This window comes from Dermacentor andersoni, chromosome 2, assembly GCF_023375885.2.
Source record: "Dermacentor andersoni chromosome 2, qqDerAnde1_hic_scaffold, whole genome shotgun sequence".
Classification (NCBI taxonomy): domain Eukaryota; kingdom Metazoa; phylum Arthropoda; class Arachnida; order Ixodida; family Ixodidae; genus Dermacentor; species Dermacentor andersoni.
In genome coordinates, this window is record NC_092815.1 from 54,718,012 (window position 1) to 54,736,573 (window position 18,562).

General features: G+C 51.5%; 1 protein-coding gene across 1 annotated transcript in view; it reads right to left on the reverse strand.

Moving 5' to 3' along the window:
* RhoGEF64C (Rho guanine nucleotide exchange factor at 64C) overlaps positions 1 to 18,562 on the reverse strand; it is a 156,430-nt gene that overhangs the window by 7,744 nt on the left and 130,124 nt on the right. Inside the window, exons 4-12 of the mRNA XM_050189264.2 lie at positions 17,446 to 17,707; positions 14,013 to 14,185; positions 12,569 to 12,691; positions 11,689 to 11,814; positions 10,876 to 11,028; positions 4,490 to 4,573; positions 3,473 to 3,618; positions 1,648 to 1,762; positions 1,252 to 1,362 (exon numbers count right to left, since the gene is read on the reverse strand). Coding sequence (XP_050045221.1) covers positions 1,252 to 1,362; positions 1,648 to 1,762; positions 3,473 to 3,618; positions 4,490 to 4,573; positions 10,876 to 11,028; positions 11,689 to 11,814; positions 12,569 to 12,691; positions 14,013 to 14,185; positions 17,446 to 17,707 — 1,293 coding nt within the window. The remainder of the gene's footprint in view (positions 1 to 1,251; positions 1,363 to 1,647; positions 1,763 to 3,472; positions 3,619 to 4,489; positions 4,574 to 10,875; positions 11,029 to 11,688; positions 11,815 to 12,568; positions 12,692 to 14,012; positions 14,186 to 17,445; positions 17,708 to 18,562) is intronic.

An 18,562-nucleotide genomic window follows, 5' to 3' on the forward strand; every position in this document is an offset into this window, starting at 1 on the left:
GTTGTGTTTGCGATACAGACATACCGGCTTCGCCTCGTGATAACATCATCCTCCTCTGCGCCGTACGCTGTGTGTGCCAGCGAAAGCGTGCGATGTTGAGCCTACGATGGTGGCTCAATCTAGCGTGCGCAAGGGAGGAAAGTGGGGAGGAAGAGCGCCGTCTTCCTTCGCGCGCATGACGCCAGGAGAGGTGAGAGTGGGGGCGTTGTACTTCGGCCGTGCGTGGTCGCGCGGGCTTTATCTTGAAAGCGATCTGCTTTGCGGGCACTACTTAGGTGGGCTGATGGCTCGTAGCTTTGCGTACGCAGTGTTCTCGCTGCTCAGTTTGCGTTGAAGCGATAGACGGCACGAAGGTCACTTCGCTCGCTACAGTTGCCACGATTCCTCACGCCAGCGTTTTGACAGCGAGCGTCCGCGTTCATCGAATGTGAAGTGTTCATGCTTGTTAGTTTAGTTAGTAAACGAATGTTTACAAGGGCGCGTTCTACTCCGGCGGCTGCTACCTATGGCGCGGCCGCGCGAGCCCTGTCTTGAATACGACTTGCGATGCGGACAGTCTAGGCGCACCGAGGGCCAATAGCTTCGTGTGCGCTATAGCACCCATACGCTTGCGTGTCACTCGCGTTCAGGAAATGAGACGTCACTGTAACTTTTTTGTTTCCTCGTCTTGTTTTCTCCTCTGTCCACGGGCGATGTGCGACGCAGGCCTCCAGTTGAGTGCCTTAATGTGCGCGCCACCAGGCGCACGGCACATCGATCGAGGCACCCTAGGATCCAGGATCGGTGGCGGTCGCTCCGAATGTTTGCCTTAACTGAAGAGCACGTATGAGGCCGTTCGTCTTGAACGGTTTTTTCATTGAATCTATGGAAAATGAAACAAACGTTCCCATGTTGTTCATGACATGCGAGAATGCGGCTTAACCGAGTTCGTCTTAACGAGAGTTCACTGTATTTCATCTGCTGCTGAAGTTCCGACTGGCTGAGCTGGGGTAGGCGTCAGAAGGAGACAGGCACCCCCAGCCAATCAGCCCTTCAGCAGCATACGAAATGGACATGTCCGTTAGGTGGACATATACAGAATACAACACGCCCCTCCCCCCCTCTACTGTCAAGACACATTAGTTTTGCACAGATGTGTGTGTGTGTGTGTGTGTAATAACACTGGGAACCGAAGGACTCTGACACAACTATACAATCGAAAGCGCTGTTCGTAACTCCTTTCTTCATACTACAAGTGGTGCACGCTCTCACCTTTCGTAGCTTGATGCTCCCTACGCCGACGTTGTTCTGCGCTCGCCGAGGGTTGACGGAGATGCTCGAGATGCGACGCCAGATCTTGGTGGGGTTACCCTCCCGAGTCAACTGCGAAGGACGGAAAGATGCTACAGAAACAGCATTCATGCTCGCGGTTTCACTTCATGCTAAGAACGGCTTTCTTTAATAGCTGCATGTACTATTTGGGTAATAGGAAAATATGTAATAGCTCATTACGAGAAATCACCAATATATCTTCGCTCGCTTCACTCGCGATATAGGTACGGCTAACGTGAAGCAGTGCTTGTAACAAAGCGGTCGCTTACATCGCACATGATGTTGACGCAGGAATAGTTTTCCCGAATGGATGCGATTGTACAATCCTGAGCTCACCTGGTTTATCTTCTCCAGGTGTAGTTGTACTTGCAGTTGTGCGTCCCTCAGAGACTCTCTGTCTTGATGGGAGTATGGCGTCACCTTGAACAGCCGGCTCAGCAGCAAGGGATACCTGCGCAGTTTCCGCATTGTCTTTTCTTTCCATTGCATTTTTGTAGGAGCTTCGAGATTAGCATGAACACAGACAAAAAAAAAAAAGAAATTTTTCTGCTATAGACATTTCGGTTACGGGTAACGCAGCAACATTCAGATTCAGACACATCTACAACAAAATGCAGGATTGAAGCTGCGAATTTCGTTGTACACGGCGGACTCCTGGCATTTCATTTTAATGACCACTCCTATTGCTTCAACGAGGCACAGTGCGTTGGAAGTCGCCAAAATATATGTATTTAGAACATATTTATTGCTAAGACGTCTAATGAAAAATTATTCAGATCATCTTTTTTCTGTGTGCTCGGCTTCATTAAGTTATCCACCGTTGCAGGTTTGATATTGCCCAAAGTGTGTATTTCGCGCTCAGTTGGAATGTCCCGGCAATAACGAAAGCGAAGCGATTCTAACTGCAGCAAGCTATTGCTGTGTCACGGGTAGTCGTCGCACTTGTCGTAAATGCCGAATTCAAGGAAAGGTCGTAGAACACAAGCCGGACGTGTCCGCGTGATCGACACGATGATTCTTGTATGGCTAGCGGTCCCTGCGTCCGAGAGTTTAGAAGTTGTCGCGTGGACATACACTTTAATACAACGAAATTGAAGGGAAATCCGAAATTCATTATACCCATTTCTGCAGTATATGCCCAATGGTACGCACAACCTTAAACATGCAAAGAAGACTATAACTCCGCGGCCGACCGAATCGCTACGCAGCTAGGTATGTGATGAAAATTTAGCAGACCAACAGCAAAATACTCTCCGGCATGTACAACACGCGGCGTTTCAGCACCTGACACGACAGCCGTTACGATAGCGTCCTTGTGTTCCGATGTTACGGTCTTTCGCTTCCGCTTTCCACTTAGCTCGCTCATATTGTCGTGAGACCCGTCGAAGTATGTGGTCGACAGAGCTTTGCAGCGCCAGAAACGCGCACATATTCGCGGACCCGTTCAAACATTGAAAGCGAAACCGCGAAACTATCTGATCCACCGCTTTTTCATGGCCTCGCCCAGAGAGGCGCGATAAAATCAGAAAGAACAGTGCTGCTTGTGCGCGGCCAGCGCGGCTACGTGCGGCGGCGAGAAAGACCAGTGCAGCTCGACGGCACATTCGACGCGGGAATTTTGAACTGCCGCGCCGAACTAGTACGGAAACCGGTGAAAGCGATATGCTCGGTGTGCAACGGTCGGTCTTTTTGGTTTCAGAGACGAATCTAGCACCTTCTATCCATTGGCAGAACAATTTTACTTCGTTAAAACTGGGTTTAAAAAACATGGATTTCTATGGGGATATTAAGGGAAATTGCTTATACTTAGTTATATACATTATTTCGTTATATCCCGTGTCGTTGTAACGATATTCAAGTGTAATAGATAAGCGTGTAGTGCATATCGTCGATGCAAGAGTGTTACAAATGGTATTCTAGAGAGTTTTTCATGTATATGTTAGTTTAATGCGCCGAAATGTGACCGCAGACATATGTGCTAATGCATTAAACACGGGAATTGAAAGATTCATTGTAGGAGCACTCGCAACACATTTAAAAAAAAAAGGAAACTGACTGTATTGTATTGTCCCCTTCGTTATACAGGTCATTTCATAATGAAGGTGTTCGTTGTAAAAGCATCGCGTCAAGCAGGGCGGGGGAAGACGAGAGGGACGCTCACTTGGTTACTCTCTGAACGGGCGCCATCAGGAAGGCAGCCAGGTTCATTCTCCGGAGCAGCGTGTTCTCCATCTGGGACACCCGCAGGAAAATGCGAAGCAGCTCCTTCTCCTTCTCTTGCGTCATCAGGCTCAGCGAGGCACTTGCCTGGAACGGTACGCAAGCTCAGTTATATGCACGCACACGACAGTGCAGTACTCCGAACAGATCTACTGGTTTCCGAATTGATTCCCGAGCTGCTACTCGCGTATCGTCATTTTCATGTATCTTGCTCTTTCCATCGGTAGCGGCAAGTGGTGATGAAAGTCGACGGCATGATTGTAATATCATCGTTATTGTTGTCGTATAGATTAGTTGCCAGAAAATCGATTGCATGGCGAGTACTTTTTTAACACAAACACCAGTGACAAATATTAGTAGCCTTAAATGTTTCGATTCCCGGCGTTGACTTGCACGAGCATCGCCTCCTCTGCAAAAACTAGATGAGGCGGTGGCACGAGAGCCGCAATGTTGACGCTGCCAACTTTTGTGGTTAGTGGCTGCCTGATCTTATTCGTGATGAACCACCCAAGCTAGACTTAATTCATTCCGTAACGCGCCGCTATTTAAAAATTCATGTCTAGAATTATTCGGTGTGCTGGAATCACAATCTTTGAATTCGCTATAATGTCCAGCCAAGTGAAGTATTTGGCAGATGGAAGGCAACGTTCACTCCAGCAAAGGCACATGAGGGAAGTTGGGCAGTGTGAGGGGTCATCCCCCCATTTTCTCGCTCCATTTCCGATTCATTAAGATGTGGCTTTGGGTGAATTGGTTCCGTATAATTAGGACAAGCGTGAGACGAGCACAAGAGCTGTCCACGTAGTCTTGTGTGGTTTGACTCGCGTTACGCGCTGGTAGTATCATAACCGATTTCAGACGTCACTGGGATTAAGATAAGATATCCAATGCGTACGTGCTTCTAATCACATGTATGAATGAAAGCCCTGACAAAAGAATCCAAAATACGCTTGCTTACCTGTCGAACGCAGTACGTTTGAAATGCCTGCAGCATGCCCGTGGCTCCGAGGAACAACTTGCCAATGTCCACTGTTGTGTACTCCTGCGAGGCAAACGTTGCTATATTGTCACGTGGTAGTGACGGTGAAGAAAGAAGCAGTACGGTGGAATACAAAACTAGCTTTTATTGGGCGAACCTGTGCCCACAAAACAGGCTACACTTATAGCACAACGAAAGCGGCGAACACAGTCGGCGATCGTCGAAAATCTGATCAGCGGGTCAAGCGCGTCGGCTTTTATACAGCAATCATCGAATGTTCCAGATTAAACGTTGGGACCCGCATGCCTTCTAAAATGTTCTACACCATTCGTGTCAAGCGATGAAATCAGATAACACAACGTTCGGCGACAACAGACAGCGGGTAGAAGCATCGATAACTTTCCAGAAACTTCGGATACATACAGGCGCGTCCCGCGCTGTGCGATAACATTTGTTCGGCGGCAAAACTTGTCGCCCGATAGAGACAAGTACACGTGTCAATACCCCCCTCTTAAAAAGCATCGACCCGATGCTGCAAACAAATCAAAGTAATAAGTAAGCACTCATAGCAAAGAACAAAGCAAAATAAGGAAAGTTCGTTAGCGTCCGTAAAATGGTTTCAGACGCACCACGTGGACCACTTCAGGTCGTGCGCGACGTCGCTGTGAATGCGAAATGCCGTCTGGCACGACCTCATAGTCCAGAGCGCCAATACGTCGGATGACCTTGTAGGGTCCGAAATAGCGTCGCAATAGTTTCTCACTCAGTCCCCGTCGGCGTATCGGGGTCCATACCCAAACACGGTCGCCGGGCTGGTACTCGACGAAGCGTCGTCGGAGATTGTAGTGTCGGCTGTCGGTCCTCTGCTGGTTCTTGATTCGCAGGCGGGCGAGCTGTCGGGCTTCTTCGGCGCGCTGGAGATAGGCAGCGACGTCAAGATTCTCTTCGTCCGTTACGTGCGGCAGCATGGCGTCGAGCGTCGTCGTCGGGTCCCTGCCGTAAACCAACTTGAACGGCGTGATCTGTGTTGTTTCTTGCACCGCCGTGTTATAAGCGAATGTTACGTACGGCAGGACGGCATCCCAGGTCTTGTGTTCGACGTCGACGTACATCGCTAGCATGTCGGCGAGGGTCTTATTCAGCCGCTCCGTAAGACCATTCGTCTGCGGGTGGTAAGCCGTTGTCCTCCTGTGCCTTGTCTGACTGTATTTCAGAATGGCTTGGGTGAGCTCCGCTGTAAAGGCCGTTCCTCGGTCGGTGATGAGGACTTCTGGGGCGCCATGTCGCAGCAGGATGTTCTCGACAAAGAATTTCGCCACTTCGGCTGCGCTACCTTTCGGCAGTGCTTTTGTTTCAGCGAAGCGGGTGAGGTAGTCCGTCGCCACGACGATCCACTTATTTCCGGTTATTGACGTCGGAAAGGGTCCCAGCAAGTCCATCCCGATCTGCTGGAATGGTCGGCAAGGAGGCTCGATTGGCTGTAGTAATCCGGCTGGCCTTGTCGGCGGTGTCTTGCGTCGCTGACAGTCTCGGCATGTTCTGACATAATGGGTGACGTCGGCGGTCAGGCGCGGCCAATAATACTTTTCTTGTATCCTCGATAGTGTCCGGGAAAATCCGAGGTGTCCAGCGGTCGGATCGTCATGTAGGGCATGCAATACTTCTGGACGAAGTCCTGACGGGACAACAAGAAGGTAATTGGCGCGGACTGGCGAGAAGTTCTTCTTCACGAGTAGACTGTCTTGAAGCGTGAAGGAAGATAATCCGCGCTTAAATGCCCTGGGGACAACGTCGGTGTGCCCTTCCAAATAATCGACGAGGCCTTTAAGTTCCGGGTCCGCTCGTTGTTGTTCAGCGAAGTCTTCCGCGCTTATTATTCCAAGGAAGGCGTCGTCATCCTCGTCATCTTGCGGCGGCGGGTCAATGGGGGCGCGTGATAGGCAATCGGCGTCTGAGTGTTTTCGTCCGGACTTGTATATTACAGTGATGTCGTATTCTTGTAGTCTGAGGCTCCACCGGGCCAGCCGTCCTGAGGGATCCTTTAAATTCGCTAGCCAACACAAGGCGTGATGGTCGCTGACGACTTTGAATGGCCTGCCATATAGGTAAGGGCGAAATTTCGCTGTAGCCCAAACGATGGCGAGGCATTCCTTTTCGGTTGTAGAATAATTGCCTTCCGCTTTTGACAACGACCGGCTAGCGTAAGCTATCACGTGTTCATGTCCATCTTTTCTCTGGACCAGGACGGCGCCGAGGCCTAGGCTACTGGCGTCAGTGTGGATTTCGGTATCGGCGTGCTCGTCGAAGTGCGCAAGTACGGGCGGCGACTGCATGCGTCGTTTGAGTTCTTGAAATGCCTCGGCCTGCGGCGTTTCCCACTTGAACTCAACATCACATTTAGTTAGACGTGTCAACGGCTCGGCGATGCGTGAAAAGTCCTTGACAAAGCGCCTGTAGTAGGCACACATGCCAAGGAATCTACGCACTGCCTTCTTGTCGGTGGGCTGCGGGAACTTTGCGATGGCAGCTGTTTTCTGGGGGTCGGGGCGTACTCCGGATTTACTGATGACGTGGCCTAGGAACAAAAGCTCGTCGTAAGCGAAGCGGCATTTTTCTGGCTTCAGAGTGAGCCCTGATGACTTGATGGCCTCTAGTACTGTGGCAAGCCGCCTAAGGTGATCGTCGAAATTTCCGGCGAATACAACGACGTCATCCAAGTATACGAGACAGGTCTGCCACTTCAATCCTGCTAAAACCGTGTCCATCACGCGCTGGAACGTTGCAGGCGCCGAGCACAGTCCGAATGGCATAACCTTGAACTCGTAGAGGCCGTCTGGGGTGATGAAGGCGGTCTTTTCGCGATCTCTTTCGTCGACTTCTATTTGCCAATAGCCAGACTTTAGGTCCATGGACGAGAAGTATTTAGCGTTGCAGAGCCGATCCAATGCGTCGTCTATCCGTGGGAGGGGGTATACGTCCTTCTTCGTGATCTTGTTCAGGCGACGATAATCGACGCAGAAACGTAGGGTTCCGTCCTTTTTCTTTACCAGAACAACAGGGGATGCCCACGGGCTTTTCGACGGCTGGATGATGTCGTCGCGCAGCATTTCGTCGACTTGTTCTCTTATAGCTTCACGTTCTCGCGCCGAAACTCGGTAAGGGCTCTGACGGAGTGGGCGAGCGCATTCCTCGGTGATTATGCGATGCTTGGCGACTGGTGTTTGTCGAAGCCTCGATGACGTCGAAAAGCAGCTTTTGTATCGTCGGAGCAGACTTCTGAGCTGCTGTTGCTTAATCATAGGGAGATTTGGATTAATGTCGTAGTCTGGTTCGGGAACCATGGTCGTCGGGGTAGATGCGGCGGAATCCGAGAGGACAAACGCATTACTTGTTTCCAGAATTTCCTCGATGTACGCGATCGTCGTGCCCTTGTTGATGTGCTTGAACTCCTGGCTGAAGTTTGTCAGCAACACTTCAGTTTTCCCTCCATGCAGTCGAGCGATCCCTCTTGCGACGCAAATTTCATGGTCTAGCAGTAGACGTTGGTCGCCTTCGATGACGCCTTCTACGTCAGCGGGTGTTTCGGTGCTGACCGAAATAACGATGCTGCAGCGAGGCGGGACGCTCACTTGATCTTCGAGCACACTCAAGGCGTGGTGACTACGAGGGTTCTCCGGCGGCATTCCTTTATCTTCCGACAGCGTTACTGACTTCGACTTCAGGTTGATGATTGCGCCGTGTTGGTCCAGGAAGTCCATACCGAGAATGACGTCTCGTGAACACTGTTGGAGGATAACGAAGGTGGCAGGGTAAGTCCGGTCATGAATGGTTATTCTTGCCGTGCAGATCCCAGTCGGCGTGATGAGGTGTCCTCCAGCGGTGCGAATCTGAGGGCCTTCCCATGCGGTCTTAACTTTCTTCAACTGGGCGGCGATGTGTCCACTCATTACGGAGTAATCGGCCCCTGTGTCGACTAAGGCAGTGACTGCGTGGCCGTCGAGAAGCACGTCGAGGTCGGTGGTTCTTTGTCTGGCGTTGCAGTTGGGTCTTGGCGTCGGATCACGGCTGCGTCGTGTTGAACTGAAGCGGGAACGTCGCGTCGTCAAGTCGTCTTTCGTCGGTGTAGTCTTGGCTTCCCGACTTCTTCGGGACGGCGGCGTGTCGTCTTTAGGTCGTCGAGATGGTTTCTTCGTCGTCTTCGTCGGCGGCGGAGGATCTTCGTCAGTTCGACGAACAGCAACCGCACCTCCATCGGTTGCTGCTTTTAGTTTTCCGGGTATGGGCTCGCAGAGCGGCCCCGGGCTGGGCCAGTGTATGGGCGGCGCTGTGGCGACAGGTAGCGGCCTGGTGACGGCGAACGGGACGGTCGTCGAGAGTTCCACTGAGTGGCGGCTAGGTAATCGGCAATGTCACGTGGGCGCTCCCCAAGCTGTGGACGCGGCGCGTTGACGGCGAACCCTCTCAGTCCCATGTCGCGGTATGGGCATCGGCGGTACACATGGCCGGCTTCTCCGCAGTGATAGCAGAGCGGGCGGTGGTCGGGGGCTCGCCAAATGTCCGTCTTCCTCGCATAGGTGCGCTGGGCGACGGGTGGACGCGCTGGCGGCGGCGGCGGTGGACGACGGAATTGCGGTGTTGCAGGACCTTGGCGCGGTCGCGCAGGGGGGCCTTGACGGCGGGCGACGGCGGCGGCGTAGGTCATTGCTTCCGGCTGCGGTGGTTCTGGTTGCACCTCAGGAACTCCAAGGGATCGGTGCACCTCTTCCTTCACGATGTCGGCGATAGAGGCCACTTGAGGCTGCGACGAAGGCAAGACCTTGCGCAGTTCTTCGCGCACAATGGCCCTGATGGTCTCGCGCAGATCGTCCGTGGCCAGTGATTGAATTCCTGCGTAGTGGGTAGAGCTTGTGCGGCGGTTGAATTGCCGGTTCCGCATTTCGAGTGTCTTCTCAATGCCGGTGGCCTCGCGAAGGAACTCTGCTACGGTCGTCGGTGGGCTTCGTACCATTGCGCCGAAAAGTTCTTCCTTCACACCACGCATGAGTAGGCGTACTTTCTTTTCCTCGGCCATATCCGGGTCGGCGTGGCGGAACAGGCGGTTCATTTCTTCCGTGAATATGGCGACGTTCTCGTTAGGTAGCTGCACTCGGGCGTCCAGCATAGCTTCGGCCCTTTCCTTGCGCACGACGCTTGTAAAGGTGCGCAGGAAGCCGGTACGGAACAGGTCCCATGTTGTCAATGTCGACTCCCTGTTCTCGAACCACGTTCTCGCGGCGTCTTCTAGGGCGAAGTATACATGCCGCAATTTGTCGTCGGAGTCCCAGTTGTTGAAAGTCGCGATTCGCTCGTACGTCTCCAGCCAGGATTCCGGGTCTTCAGTTGCTGCTCCATGGAAGGTCGGTGGGTCCCGAGGTTGTTGCAGGACAACGGGGGTCGCTGGGGCAGCCATTGGGGTTGTCTTGGCCACGATCTTCTTGGTCTTCTCAGGTAGAAGTCCGTGTTCCGGGGGCAGCTGTTGTAGACGACGGCTTACTCGATGGTCCGTGACTACGTTGGTGCTCTCTTTACGGTCCGGGCTTGGATCACGGCTTGTCGGGGGCGTCCGGTACATGGACCAAAAGCACCTCCACCAGATGTCACGTGGTAGTGACGGTGAAGAAAGAAGCAGTACGGTGGAATACAAAACTAGCTTTTATTGGGCGAACCTGTGCCCACAAAACAGGCTACACTTATAGCACAACGAAAGCGGCGAACACAGTCGGCGATCGTCGAAAATCTGATCAGCGGGTCAAGCGCGTCGGCTTTTATACAGCAATCATCGAATGTTCCAGATTAAACGTTGGGACCCGCATGCCTTCTAAAATGTTCTACACCATTCGTGTCAAGCGATGAAATCAGATAACACAACGTTCGGCGACAACAGACAGCGGGTAGAAGCATCGATAACTTTCCAGAAACTTCGGATACATACAGGCGCGTCCCGCGCTGTGCGATAACATTTGTTCGGCGGCAAAACTTGTCGCCCGATAGAGACAAGTACACGTGTCAATATTAAGAGCACATACCGCTACAGGTCTGACCAGCCAGCCTTGTAGGTAAGCTGTTTGATTGGCGATGTGACAACACGCGGACGACGACATGCCCGCTACATATAATGTTGCGCAAACTTAGGAGGAGCAACGACCCGTGCCACACGAGTTGTCAGCTGCCAGCACTGTGTCCCACAGTGATGATTGCCAAGGTTGTACAGCAACGTGCCAACGTTAGAAACTGTGGCAGTGTTGCGATTTGCACTTCATTTACGTTAGAAATATATGAAGATACATTAAGCAATATTAAGCTCTTTAATGAGCTGCGTTTGGTACCTCGTCTCCCTGCTCACTGGCGATGTCGAGCGCGTCCTGCAGCTTCTCGGAGAAACTGGCGTTCACTTCGATCAGCTCGTCCAAGTTGAGAAAGATCTCCTCCAGCTGCTGTTTTGTGAGAAGGCCCGCCGTCTCGATCGGCTTGTAGAACTCCTGCGATGTCAAAAGATGACAGTGATCAGCGGCACGCCCATTTGATTTCGGTGGTGAACGCATCTTGTACGTACTCGACGCGATGTGATCGAAAATGTTTGATCTGAAAGGACAGCCTATCGATTACACCCGATAGCAACTCTGCGTGGGTTGGATTTTTCTTTCTTTCTTGGCTTCCTTCTAAATGCATTGCTTTCGCAACCCGGATCTTCTTTCTTTGTTTCTCGAATACAATTGTGCTTCCTACTGAAAGCATTGCTTTCGCAATTCGGTCCTGCAATGAAACGTTTCACTCAATCACTTTTAATTACTTGTTCGATCGATAAACGTGACGTGATATTAAACTGTCGAGAAAGAAATCAATGTTACATATTTGTCGGTTATAGAGCTTTTCCAATGGAGTTATATATGTTGTGCCTGCAAGTTTGTCAAGTACGCGCCGTAAAATTTATTGCTTACTCTCACATAGGCCCACTCGTTCGTCCACATAGGCAGCACAATTTCTGCTATCTGCTTTGTAAGTAATTGTTATAAGAACGAAAGTAACATGCACTGTGTAATGAGTGACTACTTGATCACGGTCGGTGCTCACCATGCATGAGCACCGTGGTTAAAAACAAGCTCGGCAGTAAATAATCTGAACCTGTGGTATTGGCTCACCTCCTTTACGATGCGCAAGTCGTGGCCATACTTGATTTCAGTCTGCACGATTTCGGTGATGATCTCTCGACGTTCGGTGCGTTTCTTCTCGCACTTGGGACAGACTAGCTCCTCTTCTAGGGTTACCTGCGCCAGTGAGGAAAGGGAACGTTAGACGAGCTTTCAGGTCCCATACAGAGGGATGCCTTTGTTTACTTTCTGCAGACATGCAGTATTTTGTAACCTACTATGAAGAGTTCATTGAGTTTGGATCATACGATGGTACACGAACAAATGGTACATAATGTTTTTTTTTTTTTTTTTGAAAGGTGGCAGGTGATTGAGCGCGCCACCGGAGGTTTCCCTGCGCTATTGAATGGTGACCGAGAGTTCGACTCTAGTTTCAAAACCTTTGGAGAGTGATGAGAGCTTTCGTCTTTGCCCTTCACGGCTTTGGATGGCAGGGATGAACATCACATATCTATCTATGCAGTCTGGGGCAGAAACATAGAAATATGATTTGTAGGAGGTCATAACATAAGACGAGCTTTCTTTGCGCAGCTTTCAGGTTTTATTGAATTCGAAACTATAGTAAGTGTGTAGTGTCTGCTGGGGTTCTCTCTCATATTGGACCAGTCAGTATTCGCAGCGCGTGCAGGCTGTCCGAGTACTGAGCCATAAGGGTGATGTTGAGGTTTTGACGAGAGTTTGATTGGTTGGAGGTGATTACGGCACCAGTATAGGACAGGCGCCTACCACCTCGAAAACATAGTGCCGATCAATTTTAGCGTATAACGTTCGAAACAAACCGTTTTCCTCGCTGAGATATTACATGGGAGGCATCATGTTTTTCATTGGTGTCGTGAGCGATAAGCATACGCCATGGGATCGGCGCTCGCACCTGCTGGTCGCAGTCGGCGCAGCGCTGCTCCTCGCTGTTGCCGGCCGCTGGCGGGTCCAGGGGCTCGCTGTACCGGTCGCCCCCGATGCCGCTGTCGTTGCGCTCCACGTCGGCGCCCGTCGGCTGCGGCGTAGCCAATGGGCGAGCGCAATTAGTGGCCGATTAGAGCCACCCGAAGTTCGTTTTGACATGTCTCGCGCCGTGTCGGGACATGGCCCGGGTTCCCTTCCCACTACTTTTTCGCGCACCGTTGCCTTTGGGCGAAAGCCGTGCCAGCGGTTTGGTATCGCTATGCGCAGCGTAGCCGTTTCCTCAATGCGGACATACTTATTCTCTGTTGAATTTCAAAAGAAGATAAGACCTCTTTAATTGCTTCTCGAATGAATCGTTAAGATCAGCGTGGGCACGCATAGATGTTTCATTTCCTGGCACCCCCTCCCCGTCCGCACAACCCACGTACACCCCTCCGCGGACACTTCCTTTGGACACGCACGCGCGCATGTTGCAAGAAAAGAACAACCGTATATCCAGAGCTTAAGCTTTGTAGCCGTTTCGAGCGGATTTGCCTTCGTCTTTATGGCACTTCCTGAATAAGAGCTTGCGCGCGAGGCGTGCCCGATATCGTAAACATTTTATGGTTCTGGTTATTCAACCTGTTCTTATGGCACTATACAGCGTCCGGGGTACCTGCGTGGTGTTAGAATGCACGCAGAAAAAAAGAAAACAACATGTACACCGGTGTTTTAGTGCGGTGTGCACGTCAACCCGGAGCAGACGCTTGAATGCCAGACGATTAGATGGATTGAGCGCCGGAATTAATACAGCACAAATTTCTCAGTAGCACTAAACTTCTTGCATGAAGTACATATTCCATCAAACATGACATTAAGACACCGTCGCTGTGAGTCAACTTGGCAGTGCGCGCGCTAAAGGACAAGGTCGTTGGAGACAGTTCAAGAGGGAGTCGTGGACTCCCCGACCTTTGCTACATTTCTGACATCGTGCTCAAGTGTATCCCTTTCTGTGTAACTCGATGAACTCTCTCCCACTTCAACCCCGCGCTGAACTGGAACATTATTTGCGTGGATTGGACGAAGCGCAATGAATTGTTGGAAGAGTGACACTGCGAGAAACGTATAATCAACGGTATTCTCCAGTCATGGGGCATGTGTTTTTTTCTCCTTTACTTTTTTGCCGCGCGCTTTGACGCCTTAGCATGAACGTACAGTCTCTATCATTATGCACAATAGCGCAAAATGACGTGCTGTAGGCTGAATGCGTCCGTGCCCCTATACAACCGTTCTCTAAGCGGTTACAGCTTGATCACTAGCTAAATATTATGTAGCCCAACTAAAAAGTTATCGACATCAATATGGTGGCGCTTTAGGGCTGTGATTAAAGCCGTCTGCGCTAGGTGAGGTGCACAAGTCTGCACAACACTCACGATCTTGTCGAGGGCGGCATCCTCAGCCAGGGCCTCGAAAGAGACGGTGTCCCCGACCAGGTTCTCGAGGCCTCGCTCCTTGGCGTCCTCCAGGTACCCCAGAATATCTGCCTTTGAGGCTCCCTCAAAGAACGACTTCTGCGGGCTCTCGAACGATAGCAGCTTCTTTTCTCCTGCGAGCAAAAGGCACGCATGCTGAAGTTTAGCATAATATTGGATGACCTGGATGACCGCACCGAAATCACCTGTGGAGCAGGGACAGGACGCTAACCCGCGCCAGAAAAGGACGGACACCAAATATGCGTTGTTTGCTTTGATATCACCAGTTTTTTTACACCGAAGCTGTATTTGGCTAGCCGATTCGTTCGTCCGTCTGTCCGTCCGTCTGTCGGTCGCCTGTACGCCGAAAACTCCTCCGGCGCAACCCCATGCGCATGCGCGAAGAAAAAAGAAGATAAAGAAAGGCGCGCGATTAGCCAACACCACCTAGATATATCACAAGGCCTGTTTACTCCGATCCATGACGTCATGCTACCTGGCCCGAAATTTCCATTGGCATGGCTGGCGTAATGAAAGCGGTGACATCTAAATTGATGTTGCCTACTCGGGAGCATCCCCATTAATTCTATGGCAGTCGGGCCAGGTAACATGACGTCATGGATCGGAGTGAAAAGGCCTTGTGCTATCTAGGGATTGGGTGCGCCAGTAGTGACGTAGTTGCCCTCCGTCGCAGCCGAGCGCGCGCGCAGCAGTTTCTCTCCGGCTCCGAAATGGGTAGGCCACGCGTCCTACGTAATCCGTAAGAGCAGGCAGCTTCCGATCAGCGACGCTGCGAGCAGAACCGGGAACGAGCTTATCTACGCCGTGCCGATGCTGCAGCCCGGGCACAAGAACAGACTCATGCAACCGAGCGCAAGCAGCAACTGCGTACCGAGGATCTGGCAGCCTACCAAGCCGTCGTTTAATGAACCGTCAGGATTCACCCAGTGATAAAGACCGGGGGTGGCACGTTTCAGCTTCGCTGGTTAACCATGCATCTGTACGGAATGCTTGGGCGGTGATTTTTTCTTTATTTTCTCTCATCTCCCCTACCCCTCCGGTTGGCTACCCAGTACAGGGTAGCCAACCAGAGTTATCCTCTTGTTACCTTTCCTGGCTTTACTCTACCTTTATTTCTCTCTCTCTCCTTCCTACCCAAGTTCAGGTGTGAAGAATAGCTAGGACGTGGTGCATGGTGCGATGAGTATGGCTGGGTAGCTTAGGCAGTGATCAATGTCGGCCAATTTCCGAGCAGATCGACATTGCAAGTGCTGGCGCATCCGCTCGGCGACTGTTTAGAACGATGGGCATATTGGGCGCGAATACGGGCTAACACGCATTGAGAGGACTTCCAACACAAACAGTCCTCTCACTCTGCTTATATTTGGTCTCAAGACGATGACCATCTATGGGTGTATTTCACGCCTTTCACCACGCCTGAATGCGGCGTCTGATAGGTACTAAGGAAACTTCGGGTCTGATTGGGATTTCAAGGCGCGGCTCCGCACACTATTTAACGCCAACCTGTTGCTTTCAGATAACGCCATGCTACAAAGAGGACAAGTTCTTTGAGCTCATACCTCGTCTTCTATATTTAAACAAGTTCGCACCAAGAAGGAGGACAGCTGACACTTCTTGATATGTATCTTCGAGCTACACGACCGTATAATGCGGGATGCTGGTTTAGCGTCTCGAACTGTAACATCGTTGGCCGGGCCTCCTTCCGACCGCATTAAAGCGCGACTTGTCTTTCACTGCGGTAATCTTCAAGTTTGCTTGGTTGTTGCGCGTGAAACGGGGACGACGGGCTCAATCTTTGAAATAGCTGTTATGGGCTTTTAAAACTACTCCTGAAGCCAGGGTTGCCTGATGAGATCCGAGTGATTGTACAAGCGACTGTGGCCATCGCTCCGGGACGTGTCCCAAATAGCATGTGTTGTTCCGGGAGGTGCCCTACATTCGCCCAGCGTCTTCCACTATATACGACGCCGCTCATAGCTTATGCTGTCGTCGCACGCAGAACCTCGCTTAAAATTGTGGACAAAAAGAAAAGGGAGGGGTTGGGGAAGACGGCGGCACATAGTTTTTCGCCATCGGCTTTCCAACGGTCTGAATGCTTGTTATAAGGTATAGGTAGAGAATGACGTAACAGTCGCCACAAAGTGATAGATACCGTAAACGAGGCAGCGAAAGGGAGACTGCATTCCCCTCGATCGTTTTGATCGCGGTGTCGTTATACGAAGGAGGGTTTTTGCCTCGAGAAGACCGTTTTACGGCGCGAACACTCTGCAGAAGGCTTTCCGGCACACGGAGCACACGTGCAACTGCTCTGGCCATCATCCGCGGCGCCAGACAATGGTTCCAGCGGCTGCGCCTTGCTCGAGCCCGGCAGCCATCAAGGACCATTAGAGGCGGGTCGTAAAAAGGGCGCACGCAAGGTCCGATCAGGGTGCCGGAATGCGGTTGCTCGCAGCCTTGGCGCTGACTGCCGCTCACCGCGATGGGGCAACCTCGGCGAAAGTGGTGTCCGCGGACCGCTTCCTGCACGGCTGCTGACTAGCCGTGTGACGTGAGTGGTCGCCACATAACGGGTCTTAAAGGAACGAACGGGGGCTCAGGAGGCGCGTTCATCTGATATTCGCCGAAGGTGGTCTCACTCGACCATGGAACAAATGCCCACATGTGAAAAGCGGTGATAATGGTAAGCGAGCGCGCAGCCTTTCGAATATCGCGCGGTCGCGGCAAGCCACTTATTGCTGGTTTTCCCAAGCATTGTTGCGCACATACACTGAAGTCACGTTGCCATCTCGTAACAAGGTTGTCAAGAAGAAGCTTCTGTTTCGATCGGATCGAGAGAGGGCGGTATGTTGCTGTGACGGTGACACGCGGCGTAAATAATTTGCCATTGAATGTACGTATCGTCGACTTGTTTTCTGAGGAAGGGCGCGTTTTGCCGTGCACAATGTTGGCAGTTTAGAACTGTCTATGATGCTTTCTTCTACTCAGCAGCTCCAATTGACTTGTCTTCAAAGGAGGAGTTCGTGTTGCGTGAAGAAAGCAGCGTGCGGGCCCTGGTAACAAAAACAGGCACCTTACGCTGCTTGCTCACAGTTTCGCACTTTAGAAGCTGTTCAACCTCTAAAACACCGCAAGCATGCTTCAGCAACATTTCCTCTCTGCTGTGAAGGGGTTATAGAATTCTGGCGCCCCTGCCGTCCAGGCGCGAGTTTCCTTGTCGCCAGAGCTGTCATTGTTTGCCTTTCAGAACACCGTGTAGCCCTTGCATAAGATTGCCAAAAGGTGTCTCACGTGCTATGGCAGTTGTGGCATTTCAGTGCTGGCAAGTGCGCGTACCTGCATAACCTATGAGGTTGACGCGGTCGCAGACACTCACTGTGCTGCGGCTGCGGCGGATGCTCGGGCAGCTCCTCGTACAACGGTTCCGGGGACAGCTCGCAGTCGTCGTAGATGGGGCCGTCGGGCGTCGGTGGGCACACCGCCGTGGGCAGGGTGTCCGCGTACACGGGTTCCTCTTCCTCGTCGTCCTCGGCCTCGGAGCTGCGACAGGCCACGGGCACGTCCGACTCCTCCTCGCTCTTGAGCTCGCCGCTGCTGCTGCTGCTGCTCAGCGACACGTAAAAGGTCGACGTGCTCTCCTGGAACAAGCGGCGAGCGACGCCGGTTAGAAACACTCAGCCGCTCTCCGAGTCGGGATTCTCGGGCTACCACGGCCTCTCATTATGGTACATCCTACTAGGAAGACGCGCTGACGTTCGAACGTCACCGTCTGCCGCTGTCAAAGCGTGTGCCAGTGGCTGACGGTGACGCGTGATCTCAACGAGCGAACAGGCATGCTGCCATGAGCGAGAGTTGGCTACCACGAAGACTGAAATACATGTCCCTGTTGCCTAAGGATGCAGCACCCACTTAAAATGTGCGAGAAGTGTTTGTTACATTAAAAACAAATTTGTTTTTGTGACTCCCAATGATGTGGACATCATTGACAGGAGGAAGCTGTCAGGCAGCGCGACTAGACTGGCGCCCTACCTGTAACAAAAAATAATGTGAAAAAAAAAAACGGGAAATGGGAGGTGGGGAGGCGACATCTCATATGTTCTACGTGGCTTGCTTATTTGTACATGTATCTGTACATGTATGATGTACTCTTTCGTACTACATGAAAGCTGCAGTTATGAGGGTAGTAAACGTTACTCTCTTAATGGTATAAACTGTCTACCATTTTTTTTCTCTAAACTTACGGAAAAACAATTATTACTTTAGTGAAATCACAGAAAAACAAGCTAACAGAAGACAGAAGGGAACAGAAGAGCTATATTACAAAGACTGCCATACTTTTCCTGCTCACAAAATTTTTTAACATCGTAGTTATGCGTAACCGATTGTTTATGAGAGCACTTCCGTTGACTCAATTCGGTTTCGCAGCCATTTTACTCGTATAAGGGCTATTATTTGTATGATGTTGGACCCGAGCGCTTTTCGATATCACCGCT